Source organism: Pseudophryne corroboree, chromosome 9 (assembly GCF_028390025.1).
Source record: "Pseudophryne corroboree isolate aPseCor3 chromosome 9, aPseCor3.hap2, whole genome shotgun sequence".
NCBI classification, from domain to species: Eukaryota; Metazoa; Chordata; class Amphibia; order Anura; family Myobatrachidae; genus Pseudophryne; species Pseudophryne corroboree.
This window is the reverse complement of record NC_086452.1, coordinates 837,158-862,446: the sequence shown is the minus strand read 5'-3', so window position 1 is coordinate 862,446 and position 25,289 is coordinate 837,158. Positions and strand designations below refer to the sequence as shown.

The 25,289-nt window shown below is 48.6% G+C and overlaps 1 protein-coding gene across 2 annotated transcripts in view; it reads left to right on the top strand.

The window, feature by feature from the left end:
• CC2D1B (coiled-coil and C2 domain containing 1B) overlaps positions 1–22,886 on the top strand; it is a 408,633-nt gene extending 385,747 nt beyond the window's left edge. For both annotated transcript variants that reach the window (XM_063938881.1, XM_063938880.1), the window contains exons 24-25: positions 4,932–5,060; positions 21,522–22,886. In XM_063938881.1, the coding sequence (XP_063794951.1) occupies positions 4,932–5,060; positions 21,522–21,524 (132 nt within the window). In that variant the 3' untranslated portion in view covers positions 21,525–22,886. The remainder of the gene's footprint in view (positions 1–4,931; positions 5,061–21,521) is intronic.
• The last annotated feature ends 2,403 nt before the right edge of the window (positions 22,887–25,289 follow it).

Genomic DNA, 25,289 nt, shown 5'->3' with positions numbered 1-25,289 from the left:
GGAGAGAATCTGGTGTGGCATACACTGCATAGCTTGTGTTTACCCATGTTCACAGTAAATCACAATGACATACACACAAACATATCAAGCCTGCCCTACTGTATGTGAGAGGGAGATGTAGAGAGAGGAGACCAGCACACCCCAGCTACACAGCCCCAGTGAGGCTGTAAGCTGTTATATCACAGTGAAACACCTATGATTACTGTCCTTTATAGGGCCCAGATTGTGTACAATAGCGGCTCTCCCCCTTTGCTTCACCCTGTACCGGTTTTCCAGCGTTTTCTGAGTGTCGGGATGAGCTGTGTGTGGCTGCTGCTGTAAGCAGAGGAAGGCGCCAATATGCCGCTGGTCCCGCTCTGTGGTAGCTCCGCGCCCCCCCCCCCCTCCCCAATGGCTCCGGAGCTACAGAGTTTTTTTTTATACTGGCAGTGTCTCCTAAAGTGCTTAAAAACATCCATATATATTGGTAGAAGCTCAATTAGCTTAGTGATATCATTCAGGTGCTGGAAAGGAAGGGGTATTTCTAAGCAAGAAAAAAAGCCATTTGTTTCCCCAGCACCCTGAATGATAACAGTAACCAGATATAAATTCCACATGATAACAGAATTCAGAGATCTTCGTTACACATATTTGCGCAAATGTGTGGTTAAGCCTCAAAGCCGCATCAAGGCGTCTCTGTATATTTGGGGTCCCTAGCGCTATATCTAGGTGCAGGGTGTGGCACCCCAAAACACCAGCATAAGCCAGAAAGCCCAGCGTGGCATACCAGTGAAAAAACTATAGTGTTAATAAATTAGTATTTAGGAAGCCGAAGCTATAGAGAAAGTGATACAAAAATGAGATGTAATTAAAATGGAGAAATAGTGTTAAAAAATGAATAAGTGAAAAGTGTTAATAGAATGTAAAGGTATGCCACACTAAGGCCATCCAGCTCAGCCAGTCCAGAGGCACCACACCTCACACCTCCATTACCCCAATCTGGGTCTAATATTAACCAGCAAGGAGCCACATGATAATGGCTCCTTACTACAATATGTCTAAGCTAAGAGCTACCTACCTTGGAGCAACCCCATAATGCTCCATGTGGCATGTCAGGGCCTGCACCTCCTCCTAATGCAGAAACCTCTCTGCCTCTCACAACATACATATATATTGGTAGATGCTCAATTAGCTCGCGACATACACTCATCACTAAGCTAATTGAGCATCTGCCACACTATAACCGAGATCTCTGAATTCTAATATTGTATTTACATCTGGTTAGTGTTATCATTCAGTGTGCTGGGGGAACAAAATAAAAAATTAGTTCCACATTTTTATTATAATAAATATATATATATATATATATATATATATATGACATATATACATATGACATATATATGTAGAAAAGATAGCCATGTGACATATATATATACTAGGTGGCTCATCGCGCCCTACGGGCGCTCTTCACATCGTCACAAGGGGCTAAGCCCCCTTAAGCCTTGCATAGCCTTTGGGTGTGCAATATGTTGATTATATGGAGTATTACTTCCAAACATAATTGTGTGATTGGTTAAATATTGCGCGGAGACAAAGGGCGTGTGATGGTTAAGGGGCCGTAGCCCCTTGCGACTGTGTGAACAGTGTACGCAGGGCACGATGAATCACCTAGTAGGTGCTGTGGTTGGGGCTGTGGCGGGTGCGGGGGGAGACACGGATGGTGGAGGGGGGACAGGGGTGTTTCTGATGGGAGAGGGGCGGTTGCGGGGGTGCTTTGGGTGGTGTGTGGGGGGGGGGACTGCAGATGGAGGAGGGTGTCTGTCGATGCTGCAGATGGGGGAGGGGGCCGGAGGTGCTGTGGATGGGGGAGTCCTGTGGTGCGGCGAGTGGGGGAGAGAGTCCTGAGCCACCGTGGTGGGGGGGGGGGGGGCTTGCGGGGCTGCAGCAGGCGGGGTAGGGGAGGTTGAGGTGGGTGGGGGAATGCAGTGTACGGGGGTTGCGTGGTTGGGGGAAGGGCGGATGCGGGGGTGCCGCGGTGAAGGAGGTGGACCGGAGGCACCGCAGGTGGGGGAGGGTGTGGTGATGCGGTTGGGGGAGGTGCGGGATTGCGTGAGGTGCATCCAGCTGAGGCACCGCAGAGGTGACAGTATAGGGGACACAGGCACAGCATAGGTGACACATGGCGCCGCAAGGTCATGACTGACAGAGCCGGGACACTGCGCTGCCTGTCTTCGGGAGAGCTCTGCTGCGGAGACGGCCCATGTGTTGTGCACGGCAGGAAAGGGGAGAGCAGCAGCCCTCTGCTGATGCAGCCGCGCTACTTACTGAAGTCCAGCCGGTAGTCTCCTGTGTGGAGACGCCCCCTCTCCTTGGTGCTGTAGCGCGGCATGCAGCTGAGCCAGCCGCGGTGACACACTATGGTGCTCCCTCCATGGCACGGCTTTTGGGCAGCGGGAGCAGCTCGGCAGAGGCTAAACGGCGGTCCAGAGCACCACAGCACGTGCATGTTAATCTGGCGGCGCAGGCGCGGGCCCTACACACAGCCGCAGCAGCGCTATCCGACACTGCCACTAATACCAAGTTGGTGAAGTGACCTCTGACGTCACCAGAGGGAGGATTTACCCTGGCGCTAACCCAATGAGTGCTCCTAGCCACGCCCAGTGTTAGCCACGCAGTCACTCTGGGCAATTATGTAGGACTGGGATGGGGAACCTTCGGCCCTCCAGCTGTTGTTGAACTACACATACCAGCATGCCTTGCTACAGTTTTGCTATTTGGCCATGCTAAAACTGTTGCAGGGCATGCTGGGATATGTAGTTCAACAGCAGCTGGAGGGCCGAAGGTTCCCCATCCCTGATGTAGGAGATGGAGTATTATCTGCATTCCTAGTCATGTTAGTGGTTATATATTGCCTGACGAAGGGGTGTCCGATGGTGAAGAGGGCGTAGCCCCTTGCGATGGGGGGGGGGGGCTGCGGATGGTGGAGGGGGTCCGGAGGCTCTGCGTTCGGAGGAGGGGCGGGTGCGGGGGTGCCGGAGGTGGAGTTGGGGGTCCTGAGGTGGCGCGGGTGGAGGAGGGAAGTGGGTGCGGCGGATGGGGGAGGAGGTCTGGAGACGCTGCGGTTGGTGGAGGGGCGGGTGCGGGGGTGCCGCGGGTGGGTAGGGGGCCCGGAGGTGGCGCGGGTGGGTGCGGGGGTACCGCAGATGGGGGTGGAGATATAATATGTAAAATTGTACATACTATTATGTAGAGAAATTCTACATTGTACCACAGAGAGTACTGCCCTACATACACACACATGTACACGGCAATGTATGACCCCACATGTCACAATGTCCCCCTAGCTGCAGGATACATGTAATGGCCATCCTCATCTAGTGCCCGGGCCCCCTGGACAGCCATTGTGTCAGCAGCAGTGACCCTGGCGCAGCTGGATGGGACACTTCCCCGGCGAGTCGCTGACACCCGGCAGAGAAAGAGGAGGCGGCTCATTGTGCGGGACAGAGGCCGGACCCGAGCGCTCCCCTCGCGCAGCTGCAGGACCGGCTGCACCGGCCAGGGAGGCGGGGGCAGGGATGGCGATAGGCCGCAGGCCTCGGGGTGGGGTTACCTGCTCTCGCTGTGCGCTCTGCTCTCCTCAGCGGTGGCTGCCGCCTCCTGCTGCACGGCGCCCAGCGTACACACAGCAGCAGCCAGGAGAGAGGAGGAGGAAGGCGGCGGGCGGCTCTTACCGGCACCACACGCCACTGATCACCCGCTCATGTGAGACAGACGGGTGAGGAGGACGGGGCGGTGTAGCGGTTTGTGTGGTGTCTGTAACCTATATATTAGGCCAGATCTGTGACTCCGCCCAGTGTTAGCAAATGAGTCACAAAGTCACAGATCTGGGCTAATATATAGGAGATATATATATATAGAGCCATATGATATATAGGGTGTCGTACGGTATGCCGGTGCTCGGGCTCCCGGCGACCAGCATACCGGCACCGGGAGCCCGACCGCCGGCATACCGACAGCATGGCGAGCGCAAAAGGAGCCCCTTGCGGGCTCGCTGCGCTTGCCACGCTGCGGGCACGGTGGCACGCCATGCGCGCCACACTATTTTATTCTCCCTCCAGGGGGGTCGTGGACCCCCACGAGGGAGAATACTTGTCGGTATGCCGGGTGTCGGGATTCCGGTGCCGGTATAGTGTGCGCCGGGATCCCGACATTCGGCATACAGAAGACCACCCGATATATATGTATATAAAGGATAGACATATGACACACACATATATATATATATATATATATATATATAAAAGAAAGCCATATAACACATTGATCAGCAGATGCAGTTTCCAGAGATTATATCTCTAGATACAGAGAAAAGTCCTTTAAATAGAATTAGATCCAATGAATATTGTGACCAAGTGTTTCACAGATTATTATAGTGACGGTCAGACTCACATTTCATCAGGTGCTTGTAGTGAAATTAGCGTATTACGGACCAGACAGTGATGTAGTAGCCTCCGCAATGCTCGACCTCCAGATGTAAGTTTTGCTCACCACAGCGGTATCATAGTCCTCCAGTATTATAGCGTATCTTTAGTGGTGTTTATCGCAGGGACTAGTGATCTGTAGGTGCGGTGTACGAGGGAGGGAGAGAGCGGCTGCCGGTAACTTGTGTGCTCCGGAATGCAGAAGGCTCTTTACCGCTCTGATGTCATGTGAATGCGGCAACCTTGCGTCCTTGACGCGTTTCTCCGTTTTGTAGCAATAACAGTTTCCCTAGAAGGTGCATATATATATAATTACCAGTTGGTAATTAGCTCCCACTCCAATCACCTATTTTAAAACCACATATATTCGGGTTTTGATTGTATCTCCGATATTTGTTATTTGTAGAGTTCCATCAGGCTTTAGCTGTAATGTGGTAAATCAGTTCCCTGCTAAATCTCTCGTTACAGGTATTTGATGGAAGAAAACCAACTGGGGGGAAACTGGAGGTGAAAATTAGGCTAAGAGAGCCCCTTAATGGCCAAGATCTCCAGACAGTGACAGAGAAGTGGCTGGTGATGGACTCGACTACCAGAAAGGTAATACATTATTTATTTTATAATTAGATAGCACATGTTCCTAACCATATAGGGGATGTACCCGAACCCAGCCCTCGTATTGCCTTAGTACATTTTGTGTATGCTGATGGGTGATTCTCAGCCCTGGTGCTTGAACACCGCATTGTATACAGTAACAGAGCTTTTTACTGAGCTGTGATAGGCAGCAATCGTGACTGTTACCGGTATTTCCTGTGGGGCTGGGTCTCCTGAGAGTTACTGTGTGTGCTGGAACAGAACTGGAGAAACCCACAGAACAGAGCCCCCTGGCAGTGCATTGTCCCCATTGCCCTCCCCAAAGCTACATCTGGATGACTAGGAAGAACCCATGCACCTTTTAGTGCTGGGACTGTTGGTAAATTGCACTGGTTTCCATTAAATCATTCTAGCCAGATTGAACTTGCTGAATCTATCTAGACATGGGGGAATTTCAAATTTGCTGAATAATACACCCAGACAATAAACTCTGGAATACATAGTACACTGTTCCATATCGATGTTCAGTGCTCGTATAAACAAGGTAGTGTATGGTAAGACAGATTCATTCCCATCACCGTTAGATCATTTTCCGAGTAGCGTCTTAGACTGCCATGCCATTAACACCAGCTTTGCTGATCTCATGGTAATAGATGGATTCAAATGGGTTGGGCGACTGCCGGTCACCATACCGACCGTAGGATCCCAGCTGCTACGATGCTCGCCACATTACCGCATCCCGATTCAAACAAAAGGATCCAGATAGCCTTGTATCAAGTTTATGTACTTCAGTCCCATAGATCGCAATGAGACAAATTGTGACGTCTTCTTGCAGCAAGGCTGGGGGACACTGGTCCATGGAGACTGCACTTTGGGGTTGGAACTGGCACTTTAACTGTAACTTTAAATAGTAAGCTGCTCCCCACCAGCAACCCCATGCAGCTAGTCTTCAGTAGGAGCCTGTGGAGTGGGACACATCCAGGTGGTCTCTGCTGTGACCACATGGATCTGGGGACAGTGCGGGTGCCGGACAGAAGTGCTGTCTCAGATGGTGACGCCACCTTGCCGGGTTTTTTGCTACAGCAGCTCCCTGAAGAGCGTGTGTGGACAAATGCAGCCTGGCTGTAGTAAGTGCTTTCCCCGATCAGGGAGGTGGAGTAGAACCTTAGACGGAGAGTGCAGCCACAGAATGGGGAGGGTGGAGCCTGGCTGTAGTAAGTGCTTTCCCCGATCAGGGAGGTGGAGTAGAACCTTAGACTGAGAGTGCAGCCACAGAATGGGGAGGGTGGAGCCTGGCTGTAGTAAGTGCTTTCCCCTATCAGGGAGGTGGAGTAGAACCTTAGACGGAGAGTGCAGCCACAGAATGGGGAGGGTGGAGCCTGGCTGTAGTAAGTGCTTTCCCCGATCAGGGAGGTGGAGTAGAACCTTAGACGGAGAGTGCAGCCACAGAATGGGGAGGGTGGAGCCTGGCTGTAGTAAGTGCTTTCCCCGATCAGGGAGGTGGAGTAGAACCTTAGACGGAGAGTGCAGCCACAGAATGGGGAGGGTGGAGCCTGGCTGTAGTAAGTGCTTTCCCCTATCAGGGAGGTGGAGTAGAACCTTAGACTGAGAGTGCAGCCACAGAATGGGGAGGGTGGAGCCTGGCTGTAGTAAGTGCTTTCCCCGATCAGGGAGGTGGAGTAGAACCTTAGACGGAGAGTGCAGCCACAGAATGGGGAGGGTGGAGCCTGGCTGTTGTAAGTGCTTTCCCCTATCAGGGAGTGGAGTAGAACCTTAGACGGAGAGTGCAGCCACAGAATGGGGAGGGTGGAGCCTGGCTGTAGTAAGTGCTTTCCCCTATCAGGGAGGTGGAGTAGAACCTTAGACTGAGAGTGCAGCCACAGAATGGGGAGGGTGGAGCCTGGCTGTAGTAAGTGCTTTCCCCGATCAGGGAGGTGGAGTAGAACCTTAGACGGAGAGTGCAGCCACAGAATGGGGAGGGTGGAGCCTGGCTGTAGTAAGTGCTTTCCCCTATCAGGGAGTGGAGTAGAACCTTAGACGGAGAGTGCAGCCACAGAATGGGGAGGGTGGAGCCTGGCTGTAGTAAGTGCTTTCCCCGATCAGGGAGGTGGAGTAGAACCTTAGACGGAGAGTGCAGCCACAGAATGGGGAGGGTGGAGCCTGGCTGTAGTAAGTGCTTTCCCCGATCAGGGAGGTGGAGTAGAACCTTAGACGGAGAGTGCAGCCACAGAATGGGGAGGGTGGAGCCTGGCTGTAGTAAGTGCTTTCCCCTATCAGGGAGTGGAGTAGAACCTTAGACGGAGAGTGCAGCCACAGAATGGGGAGGGTGGAGCCTGGCTGTAGTAAGTGCTTTCCCCGATCAGGGAGGTGGAGTAGAACCTTAGACGGAGAGTGCAGCCACAGAATGGGGAGGGTGGAGCCTGGCTGTAGTAAGTGCTTTCCCCGATCAGGGAGGTGGAGTAGAACCTTAGACGGAGAGTGCAGCCACAGAATGGGGAGGGTGGAGCCTGGCTGTAGTAAGTGCTTTCCCCGATCAGGGAGGTGGAGTAGAACCTTAGACGGAGAGTGCAGCCACAGAATGGGGAGGGTGGAGCCTGGCTGTAGTAAGTGCTTTCCCCGATCAGGGAGGTGGAGTAGAACCTTAGACGGAGAGTGCAGCCACAGAATGGGGAGGGTGGAGCCTGGCTGTAGTAAGTGCTTTCCCCGATCAGGGAGGTGGAGTAGAACCTTAGACGGAGAGTGCAGCCACAGAATGGGGAGGGTGGAGCCTGGCTGTAGTAAGTGCTTTCCCCGATCAGGGAGGTGGAGTAGAACCTTAGACGGAGAGTGCAGCCACAGAATGGGGAGGGTGGAGCCTGGCTGTAGTAAGTGCTTTCCCCGATCAGGGAGGTGGAGTAGAACCTTAGACGGAGAGTGCAGCCACAGAATGGGGAGGGTGGAGCCTGGAGCTGCAGAAATGGTGCAGTCCTAGTTACTGTGTGGGACATCCTGTTCTCTGCTGGACACTGCAAGCTGTGTTCTTAGGCTGGTGCACCAGTCTCCTCGGCTCCTCTACAACCGTTCGCGTCTTGGGAAGGTGAAGTACCTGTATATTTTATTCTGCTGTTCTGGGGGTTTGTAATGTGATTGAGTGACCTGAGCATTCATTTCCTGTATTTGGGAATTTGATTGCCTTCTGCTATACATGGCAAAGCCGCATGGGGACTATGATGGACAAATCCAAACCAGTCAAAAATGTATTACTATGGCTTTGTATTTCCCTTGCACCCAGTGTCCTATTACATTACCTAGTGGACAGGTGGACTCTGGGGTATTGTGTGCGGACTGTCAGGCGAAGCCTAGAGTCATGCAGGCAACAGAGACTGCCACGTCTACCATTGTGGAGCCGGTGTTGGCACAGGCTCTGGGCCGGTCTTTGACTTGGTGCAGCTTGGAGCTCATGTGGATCATGAGCGTCTTCATTCTTTCAGGTCTCAGTTGGAAGTTTCGGATCTGCTTGTTTCCGTGTTGCATGAAGTAACAGATTGAATTCAGCCTAATAAAACAATGAATTATTTGACAGACCACGCCCATGCGCCGGCGGAGAGGCGCATCCCGCGGAGAGGCGCATCCCGCGCACCGGCGGAGAGGCGCAGCCTGTCAGCCCGGGTTACATTACATTAACAACTTAAAAATGGCTGTACACTTAGTTTTCTAATACTTGGTTACACTCGCTGATCTCGCACGTTCTAGAACAGGCCTGGCCAACCTGTGGCTCTCCAGCTGTTGTGAAACTACAAATCCCAGCATGCCCTACCACAGTTTTGCTATTAGGGAATGCTTAAACTGTGGCAGGGCATGCTGGGACATGTAGTTCCACAACAGCTGGAGAGCCACAGGTTGGCCAGGGCTGTTCTAGAAGAATCTCTCTAAACTTAAGTTCATATTAGGAACTACTATCCTTGGTAACAAGCTAGGAGCTGGTCAGTCTTATTTAGGGCTAATTCCAGTTCTATTACACACAGTGAGTACAAAATCTGTTAAAGGAACATGTATCTTATAAGTGAACTAATGTCTGTTTGGAATATGCTCATTTTCCATGTAAGGTATATTATATAATAGGTATACCTTTATATCTACAAAATATGCAAGTACATAGAATTAGTAAAATAAATGTTCCTTATGCACTTTAGGCATTTAACAGGAGAATGTCATCGTCCCGGAGGGTGAGGAACTAGAAACTTTCCCCAGTCATGGCGTGGAAGACCTCATTGCTGCTGTGAGCCAAACTAGTTCGTTTGGATGTGGATTCCCAAGCGGAGACTGTGAGTCTGTTCATGCGACACAAGAAAGTTGTTACCTTATCTTCTTTGGCCCTCTCCAGTTTCATTGAGGAGGCGTCACTTTATCCACTTCCGGTGTATCATGTGTCCTAAGTGGGATTGCCTCCCAAAGGTTGACGCTGCAGTCTCCTGTTTAGCTAAACATATGGCTCTTCCTGTTCAGGGCTCCACGTCCTTTAAAGATCAACAAGATTTAAAAAAATTGGAATGTTGTCTTAAGTCCATTTTTATCGGCTACATGGTTGTTATCTGACCTTTACAAGCCTTGACATAGGTGGCTCGAGAAATGGTGTGACAAACTCATTGAGGAATTCCCTACTGCAATTGGCGGAACAGCTTTGTGGCGCAACTGAATGTGTGTGAGGCCATGCAAGATGGCTTCCCGGGTGTCAGCTACGGCGGTCTCGGAGCCCTTTTGGCTCTGCACTTGGAGTTCAGAATCAACACATTCCTTGGAATCTCTTCTGTTAGTGGTGGCATTCTTTTTGGGCCAGAATTGGACTATTCCATAGGCTACCGGGGAAAAAACACTTTCTCCCTTGGGGATACTGGGAATCCATTTAGTACCATGGGGTATAGACGGATCCACTAGGAGCCTTGGGCACTTTAAGAGTTTGATAGTGTGAGCTGGCCCCTCCTACCAGACTCTAGGAAACTGTGCCTGATGAGCCGGTCACTTTGCTGGAAGCTCCTGAACAGTTTTCTGCATTTCTTATCTGTTTGTTATTTTCAGGCAGGACTGGATGGCACCGGCCTGTCTGCTTCGTGGGACATGGGGGGGGAGGGGGGGTTTCGGAGAAACTGCCTAACCTCCCAAAGGGTTAATGGTCCCATTCCCCGCTAACAGGACACTAGCTCCTGAGGGAACTATTCACAAGCCCCACCACGGCGCGCGTACATTCCTGCAGCACGCCACCACCCCTAACAGAGCCAGAAGAAAGAAGAGTGGTCCCCGGTTAGCGGGTCACACGGGTACGGAGACGCACGGCTTCTACATGGGGCGGCTGGGTCTCCAGACTCAGTACACAGTGCAGGCGCACAGCTTCTGAGAGGGCGAACAGAGTCTCAGTACACTATATGTGTACACAGTACCCAGACTGGCATTACAGACTTAAAAGGGGGCTAACTCCATTTTAGGCACAAAATTACCTCAGTCAGGCAAGGGGCGGAGCTTCACTATGAGCGGATCCAGCAGCTCAACAGCGCCATTTTCCCTCTGCAGTGGAGACAGACGCTGACTGACAGGGATGCACAGCTCCTCCGGAGAGACTCCAGATTACCTCAGCGGTACCAGGGGGTCATAGCAGGGGGGGAGCGATCATTATTGTACTGAACACCCAATCTAGGTACTTAGTCTGCGACACGGCTAAGCTTGGCATCAGCGGTAAGGCCCTGTGTGCTGGCTCCGTACTATCTCTGTGTCTCCCTGGAAGGGCTCTTTGTGGGTTAATTGTGCTTTTAACCTGTTCCTGTGTGTGCGCTGTCACAGTATGTCAGACACACAGTGTGTTTCATGTAAGGCACAGTGTTCCTCTTCTCCAGGGGGTTCACTGCAGTGTACTCAGTGCAGTGCACCCTCCCAGGCTGGCGGGGCAGAGCCAGCTTGGTTGGATTCCATTAGGGGAATGATTTCCAATATTTCTACTAAATTGTTCCGCAATGAGAAAGAGATGCAATACTTAAGACAATCGATGACTGAATTTATGAAAGGAGACTCAGTACCCAAACCAGCGTCTCAGTCCCCTACCGTTTGTCCTCAAAAACGTCCTTTCGCCCATATCCTGCAGTCTGACTGTGATGATGAGGGGTCAGACATGGAGGTGGGGGGAGGGTACTCTGTCACAGGGAATAGAGACTTTCATAGAAGCTATCAGAGAAGTTCTGCATATCCCTGATAAGGTGACAGAGGAGACTGAGGAATCTTATTTTAATATAAAAAATAAGTCCTCAGTCACTTTTCCTGTGTCCAAGGAACTAAATACCCTGTTTGAAGAACCGTGGGTTAATCCTGACAGGAAATTTTACATCTCTAAAAGATTTTTTCCTTTTCCTCCTGAGGATAGGAAAAAATGGGAAAATCCACCGATAGTGGGTGCATCAGTATCCAGTCTGTCACGGAAAATTGTATTGCCTGTCCCGGGTGCAGCATCCCTAAAAGACACGGCTGATCGTAGAATTAAGACTACACTCAAATCCTTGTATACAGCTGCTGGGATGACCCAGAGACATACTATAGCATGTGGGTGGATTACTAAGGCCATTGCCAAATGGCTGGGTAACCTACTTGAGGGGTTAGATACCTTGCCTCAGGGGGAGATAATTTTGTTTCTGCCACATACTGTATACAGGACTCTGCAAACTTTATGGTGGAGGCCATAAAAGAAATAGGCTTGCTTAATGCACTCACCACTGCTATGGCAGTGTCAGTACGCAGAGGCTTATGACTACGCCAGTGGACTGCTGACGAGGACTCCAGGAAAGGTGCGGGAGGCCTACCCTTCACAGTAGAGGCCTTATTTGGAGATGAACTAGAGAAATGATCTCCAAAGCTGCTGCGGGTAAGTCCAGATATCTTCCTTCTGCAGCTCCACCAGCCAGGAAGGCCTAATCAGGACCTAATCTACAGTCCTTTCGGACTGCCCAGTTTAATGGCCAAACCAGAGGTTCTTCTACGGCCACCAGAGGCGCTAGAGGTAAACCACGCAAACCAACAACTGCCGGTTCACAGGAACAGCACTCGAGCTCTGCTTCCTCAAAACCTTCAACATGACGGTGGACTGCGATGCGTGGAAGACTGGCGGGTGGGAGCCAGAGTAAAATTTTTCAGCCACATCTGGACAGGTTTGTGCCAGGATCCCTGGGTCATAGATCTTATTTCCCAGGGCTACAGAGATGGGTTTTCAGGAGCTCCCACCTCGCAGATTCTTCAAATCAGGCTTACCAGTTTCGCAAGAGATAAGTATAACCTTACAGGACGCCATTCAGAAACTGGTGCAGACTCAGGTCGTTATTCCAGTTCCACCTCATCTGCAAAACAAGGGATATTATTCCAACTTGTTTGTAGTACCGAAACCGGACAGTTCGGTAAGACCGATTTTGAACAGTACTGAAGAGTGTTCAAATTCAAGATGGAGTCTCTGAGAGCGGTGATCTCAGGTCTGGAGGAAGGGGAATTCCTAGTATCTCTGGATATCAAGGATGCGTACCTTCACGTTCCGATCTGGCCGCCTCATCAGGCTTATCTACGGTTTGCACTGTAGGACTGTCACTACCAGTTCCAGGACCTGCCATTTGGTCTCTCCATGGCACCGAGAGTGTTCACCAAAGTGATGGCAGAGATGATGTTTCTACTCTGCAAACAGGGAGTGAACATAATTCCGTACCTGGATGATCTTCTGATAAAGTCACCATCCAGGGAGCGGTTGTTGGACAGCATTGGCCTCTCAACCAGACTACTCCTGGATCACGGGTGGATTCTGAACTTACCAAAATCTCACCTGGAACCGATGCAGAGGCTTCCTTTCCTGGGAATGATACTGGACAGAGTCTCAGAGAGTGTTCCTTCACTTGGAGAAGGCTACGGTAATCCAGTCGATGGTGTGGGCTGTCCTGAAGCCAACCCGGATCACGGTGCATCTGTGCATTCGCCTTCTAGGGAAAATGGTGGCCTCTTACGAGGTGCTTCAGTACAGAAGGTTTCATGCGAGGCCCTTCCAGCTGGATCTGTTGGATAAATGGTCCGGATCGCATCTTCACATGCACCAGAGGATCTGTCTGTCGCCAAGAGCCAGAATCTCCCTTCTGTGATGGCTAAGAACTTCTCTCCTCATCGAGGTTCGAGATTCAGAATTGGATTCTGCTAACCACAGATGCAGGCCTCAGAGGTTGGGGAGCAGTCACCCAGGGGGTGCAGCTTCAAGGAAGATGGTCAAGTCGGGAAGTCATCCTTCCAATAAACATCTTGGAACTCAGGGCAATCTACAACGCACTTCTGCAGGCCTCATCTCTCCTCCAGAATCAGGCCATTCAAGTCCAGTCGGACAATGTAACGGCGATAATGTACATAAACCGTCAGGGCGAAATGAAAAGCAGAGCAGCAATGTCAGAGGTGTCAAGAATTCTCCTCTGGGTGGAAAAACACGTCATGATGTTGTGAGCGGTCTTCATTCCGGCAGTAGACAACTGGGAAGCAGACTTCCTTAGCAAACACGACCTGCACCCGGGGGAGTGGGGCCTCCACCCGGAGGTGTTCCGGTGGTTGACACGTCGGTGGGGAAAACCACAGATCGACATGATGACTTCTCGACTTGACAAGAAGCTCAAGCGGTATTGTTCCAGGTCGAGAGACCCACAAGCAGTGGCGGTAGACGCTCTGACAAGTCCGTGGGTCTACCAGCTGGTGTACGTGTTTCCTCCACTTCCTCTGATCCCTAAAATTCTAAAGAGAATAAAAAGGAAAAAGGTTCAAGCAATCCTCATTGCTCTGGACTGGCCTTGAAGGGCCTGGTACGCGGATCTTCTCGAAATGCTGATCGAAGATCCGTGGCCTCTACCTCTTCGCGAGGATCTTCTGCAACAGGGCCCGTTCGTCTATTAAGACTTACCGCGGCTATGTTTAACGGCATGCAAGTTGAACGGCTGATTCTAGCCAGGAGAAGGATTCCTGACAAGGTCATCCCGACTATGATCCATGCCAGGAAGGGCATGGATCATAGTCGTCTAAAATTACCACTAAAATTAACGTCTAAAAATTACCACTGTATATGGAAGAAGTAGGTCTCTTGATGTGAGAGCAGACAATATTCTGCGGTGGCATTTCATCTGGGACATCTGCTTTTTCTGCAGTCGGAGTGGATGTGGATTTCGTCCTTGTCTATTTTCTTTCAGAAACAATTGGCTTCTCTCCACACGTTCTTGAAAGGTGTTCTGCACATCCAGCCTCCCATGGCACCTTGGGATCTCAATTTGGTGCTGCAGTTCCTCCAATCGGACTGGTTTGAACCGTTATAGGAGGTTGACGTGGAAGACCGTCACACTGTTGGCCTTGGCTTCAGCAAGACGTGTGTTGGAGGGTATCCGGACTCCAGGTTGACAGCAAAAAGGTCGACACACCTTAGGTCGACATGGACAAAAGGTCGACAGGAACAAGGTCGACATGGAAAAAGGTCGACATGAGTTTTTCACGAATTTTTTCTTTTTTGGAACCTTTTCATACTTAACGATCCACGTGGACTACGATTGGAACGGTAATCTGTGCCGAGCGAAGTGGTAGCGGAGCGAAGGCACCATGCCCGAAGCATGGCGAGCGAAGCGGTGCACTAATTGGGGTTCCCGGTCACTCTACGAAGAAAACGACACCAAAAAAACATAAAAAACTCATGTCGACCTTTTTCCATGTCGAACTTGTTCCTGTCGACCTTTTGTCCATGTCGACCTTTTTTCCATGTCGACCAATTGGCGTCGACCTAAGGTGTGTCGACCTTTTAGCTGTCGACCCTGAGTCCCAGACCCTGTTGGAGCTAGGGTCGTTGTCTCACAAGAGTCCCTACTTTATTTTCCACGAGGACAGAGCTGAACTCAGAACTCGTCAGCAATTTCTTCCTAAGGTGGTGTCCGCGTTTCACATCAACCAACCTATTGTGGTTCCGGCTGTTACGGACACCTCTGCTACTTCAAAGTCTTTGGATGTTGCGAGGGCTTTGAAGGTGTATTTATTAGTGAGAACAGCTTGTCACAGGAAATCCGACTCGCTGTTCATTCTCTATGATCCCAATAAAATTGGGTTTCCTGCTTCAAAGCATGCTGGATCAGGCTCACGCTTACAGTATTCCATGGCAGGATTGCCAGTTCCAAAATCTGTACAGGCCCACTCTACTAGGTCTGTGTATTCTTCTTGGGTGGCTGCCCAGGGTGTCTCTGCTTTACAGCTCTGCTGAGCAGCTACTTGGTCAGGTTCGAACACATTTGCAAAGTTTTACAAGTTCGATACTTTGACCAAACTGAAGATCCTCAGCACTCTCCCACACGGTTTGGGAGCTTCAGTACTTCCCCATGGTACTAAATGGATGCCCAGTATCTTCAAGGACGTAAGAGAGAATAGGATTTTAATTACCTACCGGTAAATCCCTCCGTAGAGGATGCTGGGCACCCGCCTGGTGCTTCGTTCTTCCTGCACTGTTACTTAGTTAAGTATTCTGGTTGGTTCAGCTGTTGCTGTTCCTGGTTGCAAGTTTGGTTAGCTTGGGTTTCCTCTTGTTCTGTGTGTTCTGGTTCTTAATGTCACCACTTTGCATAACTATCCTTCTCTCTAAGTATGTCTGTCTCCTCGGGCACCGTTTCCTAGACTGAGTCCGGTAGGAGGGGCATAAAGGGAGGAGCCAGCGCATACTATCAAATTCTTAAAGTGGCCAAGGCTCCTAGTGGACCCGTCTATACCCCATGGTACTAAATGGATTCCCAGTATCCCCTACGGACTACGAGAAAAGGATTTACCGGTAGGTAATTAAAATCCTATTTTTTTGGAGCACAGGTGGTTGCTCCTAAACTGTGGGGTCCTTGTTTCTGAGCTTATAGTTACTTCTTACTGTGGTGGTGCGTCGTCTAGAGGTTCACCAGAGGCCGTTTCTTCCCTGGCAGAAGTTTGACTTTGAAGGGCAGATTTTCTAGTGCCAGCCGACACTTGGGAGCCAAGAATCCGGAGAAGCCTAGCTCCTGATGATTTTTCTCCACCCAATCTGATCGCAAGTCAAAGGCCGGTTGCTCCAGTTCAGAGTTTGTTGAGTGGAGTTGTCTTCAGATAGCTGGGTGCTTGGCTTCATTTTTAGAGGTTACTGTACATAATTAACCTCAGGATTCTGCCACCACAACATTTATTCGCCACCTCTCTTCCCCAGGAGGGTGGCATTAGATCAGATTAATAACTTTCTCCTTTCGGATGGCATCATTGCTTCAGTTCCTCCGCTGGAACAGAAATTGGGGTTTAACTCAAACCTGTTCTTTGGTCGGAAGCTGTACGGCTCATTTTCAGATCTTAAATCTCTGTGCCTTGAACACCAGTTTGTGGTTTAATCATTTTCAAATAGAATCTCTCTAACCAGTGACCCACAGCATAGAAGCCAATGAAATGTTGCTAACATTGGGGGTAATTCAAAGTTGATCGCAGCAGGATTTTTGTTAGCAACTGGGCAAAACCATGTGCACTGCAGGGGAGGCTGACATAACGTGCAGAGAGAGTTAGATTTGGGTGGGGTGTGTTCAATCTGCAATCTAACTTGCAGTGTAAAAATAAAGCAGCCAGTATTTACCCTGCACAGAAATAAAATAACCCACCCAAATCTAACTCTTTCTGCACATGTTATATCTGCCTCCCCTGCAGTGCACATGGTTTTGCCCAATTGCTATCAAAAATCCTGCTGCGATCAACTTGGAATTACCCCCTGGACTTCGGGTATGCTTATCTTCACGTTCCTCATTCTCTCATCTGGTTTGCGGTCTGTTCCAATCACTTTAAATTCCAGGCCATAAATTGCCCTGCCATCCTGTATAGCAACTGCTCCACAAGTTTAAATCATGCATGTGATGGCGAAAGAAGGTATAACTGTCATACCTATTTGGACGTTCTACTCGCGAAGGCTGACTCGGCTTCACAGTTGCAAAAGCACCTGGATCATACAGTTCTTGAAATTCAGGATCCATCCGTGATCCTGAAGTACTCGAAGTCACACCTTCAGGTTTTGGGTGTGATCTTCGACACCTCTCTCCAGCAAGTTTTCTTGCCATAGTCCAAGGCATGGACCCTGCTGAACTTGGACGGGACTGTCAGTGCGTTATCCGTCGATATTGTTGTGCATGAAGCTGTTGGGCAAGATGGTCTCCACCATTGAGACCATTCAGTACGCCAGGTTCCATTCACAGGAATTCTAGTGGGAAATTCTCCAAAATTGGATGAGGTGGTCCACATCCCTCTCATCTCCGTTTCTTGTACTGTGCGATAGCGCTCGTCAATCTCTCCTTTGGTGGCTAGTTTCTGATCATCTCCAGGGACAATCTTTGGTCACTCCGGATTGGGTCATTGTGACCACGAATGTAAATATCCTAGGATGGGGATGCCGTTACATTACATTTTCAGCTCCGGGACCTTTGGTCAACATTGGAAATGGCTCTGCCGATCAATGAGCTCTGAGCACTCTTGGAAGCCAGACAGTTTGTATTCAGTTGGAGAATGCCACAGCGGTGACATATGTAAATCATCAGGGCGGCACAAAGAGCGTGCCAGTGATGGTATCACGAATCCTGTCCTGGGCAGAAAACTGTGTTCTGGCACTCTCAGCAGTGCTCAAACCAGGAGTGGAAAATTGGGAAGCAGACTTCCTCAGCAGAACCACATTTCTCCCGGGCGAGTGGTCTCTCAATCCAGAGGCCTTGCAACAGTTAGCTCAGAAGTGAGGACTTCTACAAGTAGATCTCATGGCCTCTGGCTTTTGCAGTGGATGCCATGACTGTTCTGTTCAGCTTCCTCCGACCCCAATGTTGCCTCGGGTAGTCAAGTGCATCAAGGATCAATGGGTGATGATAATCCTAGTGTTTCCAGACTGGCTGCGCAGGTCAGTATGCCATCTTATAATGTTGGCGGTAGCGTCTTCCACTTCGTCCAGACCAGCTACAACAAGATCCATTTCTACACACAGACCTTCCTCCTTTGGCTTTAACAGCCTGGCTTTTGAGACCGAGCTTTTGAAAGCTAAAGGTTTTTTTCTCCTTTGGTAGTTTGTACTATGCTGCAAGCCTAGAAAACGGTTCAGTCACACAATTGCCACAGAGTATGGAAACTCTAACTCTTGTTGTGTGAAAAGAGAGGAATTCATGCATCAAGTTTCTCTCCTCTCATTTTTTGGCCTTCCTCCAGGGCAGTTTGGAAGCCAGTTTAAAGTTTCGTTCTTTGAAAGTACAGATTTCAGCCCTGTCCATATATATTCATTGGCGTTTGACCCTTTTTCCAGAAGTTTGAGCTTTTTACAGGGTGTGGTTCGTATTCAACTACTGTTTGGTCTGCCAGTAGCACCATGGGATGTTAATCTGGTTCTTGTCAGCTCTTAAACAGGCACCATTTGAGAGTATCTTCAATTTGTTACTTGTAAGCTGGTTTTCCTTATGGCTATTGCCTCAGCCCAGCGTGTTTCTGAGTTAGGTGCTGTGTCTTGCAAGCCGCCTTTTCTCATCTTCCATGATGATAGAGCATTTCTCCCTACGGTTCCTGTGTTCCAGCCAAAAGTGGTTTCGGCTTTTCACTTAAATCAGGAAATTGCTTATTCTCCTTTGGGCACTGGGATGATCGGTCTCTGCAGATTTAATAGAACAAGACATCTGTCTGCACATAAATGTGGTTGGCCGGCTACTGAGCAGACCATTGCTCATTGTATTCCCTCGGTTATCATGCAAGCCTATTCTAGTGCAGATGTCTGCCCAGCTAATTTCTCTCTCCAAATGCTGTACATAGAGAAAGACACAAAGAAATGGGTGAGAGACATTTAGAGTTGGAGGGGTAGATGGTTACATCAATTATTATAATTATCCTTTGTAATTGGGCACTGCAGATCCTCTGTGGTGCCATATAGAGTACATATACAAATAAGCAAAACAAGAAACAATGACTTACAGTTCAAGACAATATAGTACACGTACATAACTGCATCAGCAGGTGACTCTGAAGTAACTATCAGGGTCCCAGAAAATGATCTCCTCCTCCCCATAGCAACGCAGCTGGAGGTCCTAACGGCTGCATGGGGGAGGAGGAGGCACGGGGGGCAGCCTGTTGCCTTGTTCCCGGCAGCTGAGGTGAAGGAGACCCTCCCCCCCGCACACCACCTTACAGGTTTGGCGGGGGGGGGGGCGTCACCGCATTGCGATATTGATCGCATATGTTAGTACATATGCGATCACCATCGCTACGAGGGGCGGCGATGTATGTTAATACATCCCGCTCCCAATGTGAATATTTAAGTCACCCAAGATCAGGGAATGAAGGTTGGAAGAGAGAAAGTGTGGGAGCCAGGGCAGCAAAGTTATCTACAATGAATTTGGAGATTCGATGGGGGGGATAGATGACTGCTATTAATGTAGTGGAGGAAGCAAACGCCATGAACCACAAGTGAAAAGAATGAACAGCCAGCTTAGGATAGAACACCCATACTGCCATCTTTTCAACCACTGGGGCACTGGGTGTGAGAGAATCATAGGCCAGTAGAGGAGAGGACAACAAAATGATTGATGTCTGAGGGAGAGATCCAAGATACAGTGATGGTTCTGGACCACATGGGGTACGGAGCAGAGGAAGTGGGGACAGCAACATTACATGATTGATAGTGATCAGGGGAGAGTAGCATGCTCTAGAAGTAGTAGGTGAAATAACTAAAGAGAAAAGGGGGGAAACAGAGAGAATGAAGTGTGTCCAGCTGGTATGCGTGGTGAGATATGATGTGGATGAGGGGAAGTGAAGGACAACTGCAGCGTGGGGACAAAGTAGAGGCGAAACAAAAGCAAGACTGGACAGTCATGAAGGGGAGAAGGGGGTAAAGCGAGAGAGGTGCACTGGCTTATCAAGGGTAACAATGATATGGCAAATACCAGTGCTGAATGCAGTGGTTACAATGGTAATAAAATAAGAGGTGTAATGGCACAGAAGGTAAGCAGCGGTAAAAGAACAATGATAGCAGGGAATCAAATGAGAATACACGATAACAATTTAACATTTATGGCTACAGTTACAAGAGTTTCTACACTTTTTAAAAATCATCTCCAAAAGCTTCAGCCGTATTCTCACAAACCCTCTGAGAGAACATTCTGCAGAAAGAGTATAAAGTGTCTCCCCCGATATGCAGAAAAAAGGACAAAATGCCATTTCTGTTTCATTCTTGTGGGGACACTTGAACGCCTCCATGGCCACTGCGACTTCACCTTAGGACCAAAATTGGCATCTTTGAACACAAATGTGAAGAAATTAGAGAACATGCTTGATAAATACCACACAGGTATTGTCCCGTGAACATTATAACGAACCAACACATCATTTGTTCTGTACAATTCCCAGGTCCAATGGACATTGGTGTCTGAACATCATGAAGGATTTCAAAACCTGACAGAGCTTTCTTCCGCTGGAGACATCCTGTTCTAAGGCTGAAATGACCCTGTCTTGAATTATATAATGGAGGCCACTTTGGGTAGAGTAAACAGACACCCAGCTGAATTTTCAAACAATTGAATACCCCCCCTTAATGTCTGTGTACTATGATCTTCCTGGCTATTATAATGCTACCATACGCAACCAAAGCACCAGTGGAAGAATCTCTACTAGAAGGAGCACATCGACCAAAAATACATACCAAACCTGATTAGACTAGTGCTAGCCAACCTGATACAATTCCGGGGCTGCATCGGGTGGCGCTTTCACCTTCAACATATTCATCTGAATCTCCGTAAGAAGTTAAATCACTAAAAGATAAGTAATTAGAAATAATTTTCTCTATCATCAGGCGTTTTAAATGAACATCACAAACTACATACATACATCAGAAAGGAACCTGCCAGTCGTGCATGATACGGCGTCTTCTATCTAACGTGGCTTTGAACACAAATAATGATTAGTTGTTGAAGTGCTTCTGTCCCCTCCAGGAGAAATGATTGTCCAGCCATGGAAGTCTTCTCCTGAATCTACCTCACAATGGCTGCAAGAACTACATTTTCTGAGCTTTGCCGATTGCAGGCCTAGTGAGCAGAGATGTTTTTGGAAAGTATTACTAAAGGCAGCACATACAGTATACAGTATACGGGAATCAGCACTTAATGCAATTCTTACAGACAAGTTTATTTAAAAAAGAAAAAACTTGAGCTCCTGGCTTATGCTTGGTAAATACTCCTACAATGTATACAGGTGTTTTGCAGTAAAGCTTTATCTGGGACTGTGAGTGGTTTATAGATTTTACATTTTCTGTAGACTCTTATTTTTAAAATTCCTTTTTTATTACTTTATTGTTCTGGGTTGAAAACCTTGGCAATAAAAAAAAAAAAAAAAATTAAATGAAAATGTAAAAATGTTTTATTATTTCGGGCTGATGTAGATAATAATAGACGCCATTGTTTCTCTTCTCAGTGAGCGATGAAGTTGCCGCCAGTGTTCTGCAGGTCAGAAGAGTTACATACCAAAGGATCAACGTGTGCCGGGAGAAGAGAGAATCTCACATTAATGTGCGTAGCTGTGGCCACAGGCTGCGCTGACTGCGATACCTTATAGAAACGCTGGCTTTTCATGTGCTGAATGTAAATGATCATCCGAATGTACCACAACCAATCTCACCGCAATGGCTGCTGCTGGGTTTGAGGTTGTGGCTCGATCTGGGAAAGGGTTTACACAAAGAAACCCAGAACATCTTGAATGTGGATTGGCTTCTGGTGCTGACATAAGTACAGTCTGCACTGCAACAGCGCAATGCGCATTTATAGCGAACGCTTGATCATTTAGAGGCTGAAAATGCTCTACAGCTGCCTGGATGAGGTTTGTGCAGTAGGAGCCTGTAACGTATGAATTGGTGACCAAGGTCCACAATCCCTGCGTCACACCTCCCTCTGTAGAGGCAGCTGAGTGTCTTGTGCTACTAGAGGAATCAGCCAAGAATGAATCTCTGGCAGAGAGAGGATGATTTACAAACTGTCCCTGTAAGTGCCTTTAACGGATTAAGGGGGAAGATTTACAGTATTAAAGCGTGGGGAGAGAGAAAGTACCAACCACTCAGTTTCTGCCAAGTTACAGGCTGTGGGGGTAATTCAGACCTGATCGCAGCAGCAAAATTGTTCTCTAATGGGCAAACCCATGTGCACTGCAGGTGTGGCAGATGTAACATGTGCAGAGAGAGTTAGATTTGGGTGGGGTGTGTTCAAACTGAAATCTAAATTGCAGTGTAACAATACAGCAGCCAGTATTTATCCTGCACAGCAACAATATAACCCACCTTAATCTAACTCTCTGCACATGTTACATCTGTGCCCCCGCCCGCAGTGCAGCATGGTGTTGCCAGGTCTCTCTGCACATGTTACATCTGCCCCCCTGCAGTGCACATGGTTTTGCCCATTAGAGAACAATTTTCCTGCTGCCATCAGATCTGAATTAGGCCCCGTGTTTGAAAAATGACAGGAGCTGGTCGGATGTTACTTTATCACTCCTCACATTTTGATAAATCTCCCCCTCAATCATCTAGTTCCTTGAAATCTGTCCCTAGCTCACTCTCTGTCTGTTCTGTTTGCCTTTTACTTTATTACAGGCTTTAAATGTACTACTAAGAAAAGCAAGTTATTCCGCTATCAGTCGCAGGCAGTTTTATTCTGTGTTGAATGTTAGTAGCGTGTAAAGCGTCCGTGTTGAGACTGTTACGGGAAGCCGGTTTTTGTCATCTTCCTGGAGGTAGAACGTGGACATGTTGTACTTACTGTATATTTAAATAAATTTAATTGGGGTATCTTTTATGTGCGTGACGTTTTAATGAAACCAAACAGTAATTTCAATAACAGTGACGAGTCACACACGGGCATTACACAACGCTAAAACAACGTACGCAGTATATTCCGTCTTCACGCTAAGTGTGGAAATAAATCATTCCCTGTAGCATAGTAACCGCATTGTGGGCGGGATGTATAAAGATACATTGCCGCAGCAATGTTGATCGCATATGTACTAACATGTGATCAACATCGCAATGCGGTGAGGGAGCCCCCCCGTGATACCTGTGAGGTGGTGTGCGGGGGGGGGGAATCTCCGTCACCCCCCCGGGAACTTCACCTGCTCCCCTGCCAGGAAGCAGCAGCGGGCTGTCCCCGGCGCCTCCCCCTCCCCCCTGCAGTCGGAAGGACCTCCGGCTGCGTTGCTGGGGGGAGGAGGAGATTACCTTCCGGGTCCAGGCTTCCTGGAGGAAGGTATGCCGGGGGGGAGGGGTCCGCAACGGCCGGTGAAAACAAGCCCATAGGGTATCCAGAGATGGTGATACCCTCATCAGCGAAAATGCAACGGCCGGGTGATAGTACATTTGAAAATGTGGTAAAATCCCCGAAAACGGGGGTTTTACCGCATTTTTTTCTTTAATAAATCCCCCCCTCAATTTGATGATATTCTCATGTCAGCACTCTGAATGTCGACAACATATAACAAAGCCAAACAACACTTTGTTATGGTTATCATGTTGACACAGACAACATAATGATGCCGACGAGCAGTTTGTAGCAAAAGCCTAATGTTGACATTTTCACTGTATTTTCTCCATAGACATTTTGTCTGTTTTCTACACAGTGTGGAATATAAAAGTTGACGCAATGGAAATGCTGATCCGCAGCTTCTGTACATACAACTGTTACTTTCTGCACCAAAGCGCATTTAATAGCTCTTCAGAGCACGTGTTTCACATTAGAACCCGCGTGTGTAGAAGAACTTACGGAGTCTGTTGTCTCAGGTGTAGAAAACAATATTATCTCTTGCATTACAAAATAAACATTTTATTAAAGGAAAATACATTTTATAGTCAAATAAAATGATGTAACATTTTTGTTTTTAACTAGTGAAGCAAGCAAATAAATTCTGTTTTGCATCAGAACACGTGAGGTATGAGGTATCCGATTACCTTTATGAGGTGCTTATAAAATCGTGGTATTAGGCTCAATTGCCATGCAGTAATTATCACATGCTAATATCTCCTGGCATGAATCTGGTCCTTGTAGTCTCCCAGACATTTGCATAAGATAGCAATACTGTTGTGAGATCTGGAAATTAGGAGAGGACTATCCGACAACGTCATCGCTCCGGTGGTTTTATGCAGCTATATTATTCCTGTGTGTCTCATTTATTCCAAACCCTATACATAGGCATCAGCAACAAGAAGCCTCCGTGCGCTATTGTCTACTCTGTTCATTTGATACCTCTCATCTATAACAAAATTAAATACTCCATTCTGGGTTATATAAAGATCTTTGTGAAAATACAGAATTATGCAAGAAGTACAATATACTGTATATACCATATATACTATATACCAGGTAATCAACCAGTGATTGTGGGGTATGTATGTGTATAGCATTATCTTTTATTTATATGGCGCCACAGGGGATCCACAGCGCCCAATTACAGAGTACATAAACGAATAAGCAAAGCAAAAAAAAATCAGTGACTTATGGGCGCTACAGACACAGCGATACGTTGCCGAGATGCCCGACCACCGATACGGCGGGGGAGTGAAGTTTCTTCACTCCCCCCGTCACTCGGCTCCATAGCAATGCAGACAAACATGGACGTGATCGTCCACATTGGCCTGCATGAACAGGCGGCGGGGCACCAATGATGAACGAGCGCTGGGCCGCGCATCGTTCATCGCTGGTGACTCCACACTGACAGATATGAACGGGATCTCGATCATATCTTGCAGTGTTATCGCCCAGTGTGTGGGGCGCATTACAGTGGAAGACAATATAGGACAAGTACAGGGTATATATACATGACTGCGTCAGCAGACGCCACTGAAATAAGTATCAGGGCGGCAGAAAACTGGGGGATTTGGTGCCGTCGAAGGGAGTATTAAAAAGAAGATAGGTTACGTCAGAGATGGAAAAGCGCATGAGGGAAGAGGACCCTGCTCGTGAGAGCTTACATTCTAATAAATATAATATAGGTTCAGTAGGGTTTACCGCAGCTTGGGATGTCGAATGTCAGTATACGGACATCAGCATCCGGGGCAGAAGTATGCCGGCAGGGGGATGAGCGGAATGAAGCCCCTTGCGGGCACACTGCAGTCTTGGTGGCGGGTTATGCTCACCACAGGTTCTATTCTCCCGCTATGGGTGTCGTGGACACTCAGAGGGGGAATCACCTACCTCGCCAGTATAC